The sequence below is a fragment of the Apis dorsata genome, unplaced genomic scaffold (assembly GCF_000469605.1).
Source record: "Apis dorsata unplaced genomic scaffold, Apis dorsata 1.3 scaffold_98, whole genome shotgun sequence".
NCBI lineage: Eukaryota > Metazoa > Arthropoda > Insecta > Hymenoptera > Apidae > Apis > Apis dorsata.
In genome coordinates this window covers 63693-67197 of record NW_006263396.1, presented here as the reverse complement: position 1 = coordinate 67197, position 3505 = coordinate 63693, and the positions used below count along the sequence as shown (strand labels likewise).

The 3505-nt window shown below is 42.6% G+C and overlaps 1 protein-coding gene across 1 annotated transcript in view; it reads left to right on the top strand.

Moving 5' to 3' along the window:
• The window catches only part of LOC102675266 (neurogenic locus Notch protein-like), a 90355-nt gene that overhangs the window by 32308 nt on the left and 54542 nt on the right, over positions 1–3505 (top strand). The window contains exon 2 of the mRNA XM_006612093.2: positions 1758–1836. Coding sequence (XP_006612156.2) covers positions 1758–1836 — 79 coding nt within the window. The remainder of the gene's footprint in view (positions 1–1757; positions 1837–3505) is intronic.

Genomic DNA, 3505 nt, shown 5'->3' with positions numbered 1-3505 from the left:
TCGATCTTGCGAAAATTTGAAAGCGCGTTGTCGCGCGCGCCACGTTTTCCTCGAACGGCGCGCGGCAAAACCTTGTGAATTCTAAGTGCACGCGCGTGTCACGAATGTTCACGCGGCACGCGGTTGCGTGTGGATGTGGCCAACTCGAGAAATGTATGCCATTAAGATGACATTTACAAACGTTAGAATGACTTTCCGCGTCCCACGCGACACCATAGCCGGCCCCGCTCCTTTACTTTATTTCTTCCTTTTCCACACGCGTCGAATCGCAAGGATCGATACCTATTTTACGAAAAACCTTAGCTCTCGTTTTACTCCGAAGATAAATTACATGCGACTTAACCGACTGGACCTCGTTCCATCGTTCCACGGTTCTACTTCTATCGATTACGATCTTATCTGCGAGCTAGGCTTTTGGTTAAAGTTAACCAACGATTATATCGAGGAGAAAAAGTGCGTTGCGAAGGAGGGGACGAGGGACTGTTGCATTATGTAGGATTGTAAAGTTCCGAGGTCACGTAGACAAGGCGGACTCTCCCCCCTCCTCCTCCCAGGGCTCCGTGGCTCGCTGATAAAACATAAGCGCGTCAAGTTGGTCTTGTTGCCCCCCTCCTTCCCCCTCTATGTTAAGCAGTTATTTGCTACGTTATTATGGCCGGTGCCTGTGTGTGCATTAGTCGCTACGCCGTACTTTATGCGGCGCGGGGCACGTTAATCGACTTTTAAACACACGTTCCCCGAGAGTGTGATTTAGCGCGAATGTTACTCGAGCTTCGACATTAATGGTTCCAACGAAAAGGAATACATTAGACCTAAGTTATACAAATGTATTCAGGGGGTGGAAATATCCAAACGCTTTGCTTAACTACGCTGACAAGCGCCTAGCAATCGTATCGTGCGACCTGCATCTGTTTCTTACTTCGAAGAATATTCACGAAATTTCCAATCATCGCTTTTACTCTTCTTTTGAAGCATCTACTTCATACCTCTTTTCAACGACTTCACGAATCACACGTCAGATCACGTTACCTTTCGTGCTCCTGAAATGTTTAACTATATGGTAGTTAACTAAATGTTTAACTATAGTTTAACTATAGTTAACAAGAATCGATCGATTCCTGCTTCGAGCGCTTCTCATAATCACGCGTTTCGTTCGAGAAACTTTTAAATCGGATGGCGCGTAAAATATCCAACGAGATTATTTTTCTCAGAGGTGTGTTGTGTAAGGTTCTCCTTAGCCTCTCTCTCCGCGTTGCACGTGGCGCAAGTGACGCACGTGCAAGCGTTCGGCTCGTGTGAAATTATTCCTTGGCAAGGTTCCGGCAACGAACCTTGGAGGAAGAGGATGCGCTCGATCCCTTTTCCCCAGCCCTTTTGCACCCAAACGTGGTAAAAGGTGGCCACCTTTATATTTTCGCTCCCTTAAAGGTGACTCCCTTTTTCCTTATCCGCCACTCTCCCTCTCCTCCCGTATCCCTCTCCTTATCTCGCCGTATCCCTCGAGGGGTGGGGTGGGGAGGACAGGGGATACACGAAAGTTCACTTTGCACGGCGTGTCAAAGGTTTCTCCCCGATCCACCGCCAACTTGTGCCTTCCTCGCCGACCCGTGCTTTAATTGCTTGCTACACGATAAACGTGTGGCTTCGCACGAAGGGCAGATTTTCCGTCCCGGAAAATTTTCTTTATTCCCCCTTCGTTAAAAAAAGAAAGGAAGAAAATGGAGGAGATCGACTTAATATTTTTCTCACTGTTGCAGGTATCGTGTCGTGTTCGCCGAGCCCTTGCAAGAACGGAGGAGTCTGCGTGTCATCGTTGCGCGGCGAGTCGCATTGCGAGTGAGTGGACACACTTTGTTCTTATTAATTATTTATCTTCATTTATCTTTATTAATTATGGATTACGTACGATCCTGAGGGAGATTAGGCGTCGCGAGTTGTTACGCGTTGTTATTCGCCTTCGATCGGCGTTCGAAGAGGGAGGGAGGAAGAGAATCGAGGGGATGGAAGACGGGGAGGGATGAAAGAGAACCGGATGTTTCGCCGCCTCTCACGCGAAGAGGACAGTTCGAGGGGGGAATTTAAGCGAAGAGAGGCGATCTCTCGAAGAAAGATGAGGGAAACGAATAAAGAAATTTGGAATTTGTTTATTCGATGCTTTCTTCCGGATTCTTTATTATTATTTGAGTTACGATATTTGTATATTTTTGTCTTAGACGTGTACGAAAAGAAGGTTGCTTACGATAATCGGTTGATCAGCTTTCCTCTTTTTCTTGTTCGTTTGGACTCGATAGAGTATACGTAATATCAATGCGATAGTCGTCAATAGTTGTCAACATATTTAAATTATTTTTATCTCGTAGATTTTACTTTTGTATCAGTTGTACTGTTGCTACAAAAATTTGGCAATTGAGAATATCGAGCGAAACTCGAATCTTAAATTCGAGTCTTAAATTCGACAAAATACCTGGAAATTTTGTCAAATTGATTTAAAAGTTATTTAGAAATATTATTTAAATTATTATTATTATAATTATATTATTAATTATCTAAAAGTACTTTATCAAAGTTGTATACGAAAATATGAAAATTCTTTCTTTTTTTTATAAAGATAAAGATATTGGTGAATTTATTTTTCTCTTCGTTATTTATAGATTAACAGTGATAGTCAGTTGTTAGGAAAATATAAGAAAGTACTTTATCAAAATTGTATACGAAAATATAAAAATTCTTTCTTTTTCTTATAAAGATAAAGATATTGGTGAATTTATTCTTCTCTTCGTTATTTATAGATTAACAGTGGTAGTTGGTTGTTAGGAGAAACCCATAAGAAAGTCGGTGAAGCATGATTGATTTCGATGCGATGTCGGGTTATAACGCCGCGCGAGATAAACGAACCACGATCCACCGAAATTGGATTAATCTTGACCGAACTCTACAACGCTCCATCATCAAGTTTCTACATATGGCGGTATCCTACGAATCTACGGCAATCTTCAGAGTGTAATTGCGATTCTGAGATGGTGGAGTTACGTATATCGTGACCTTGGACTCTAATCTCGCAACCCGCACCTTTCCGCTTCTTATACTTTCTACTCTTATTTCACCTCCTGTTTAATTATCCCCTTATCTTGCTCTCTGCAAACCTCCTCCGGACGAAGATTAATTTATCTCTCCGTCTACTCTATCTAAAGCCTGTCTATACAATTTTATATTCCAATAACACCCTCTTATCTCGATTAAAACAAAATATAAAACTTTCGAAGAAGAAATATCGAAAGTAATAATAATATATAGTCGAACGTGCAACGCGATGTATCTCTCCCACCGTTCCAAAGTTCCCCGCATAAAATGACCATAATCCGATACAATAACAAATTTGGCCAGCGCCACTTGACAATACGGTGAATTAAAACTAACGGATGAAGGATCGGGCGCACAATGAGGCGGAAACCACCCCTCGGGCGATCGCACGTCCGCACACGCTTGCATCTTTCAGGGATACGCA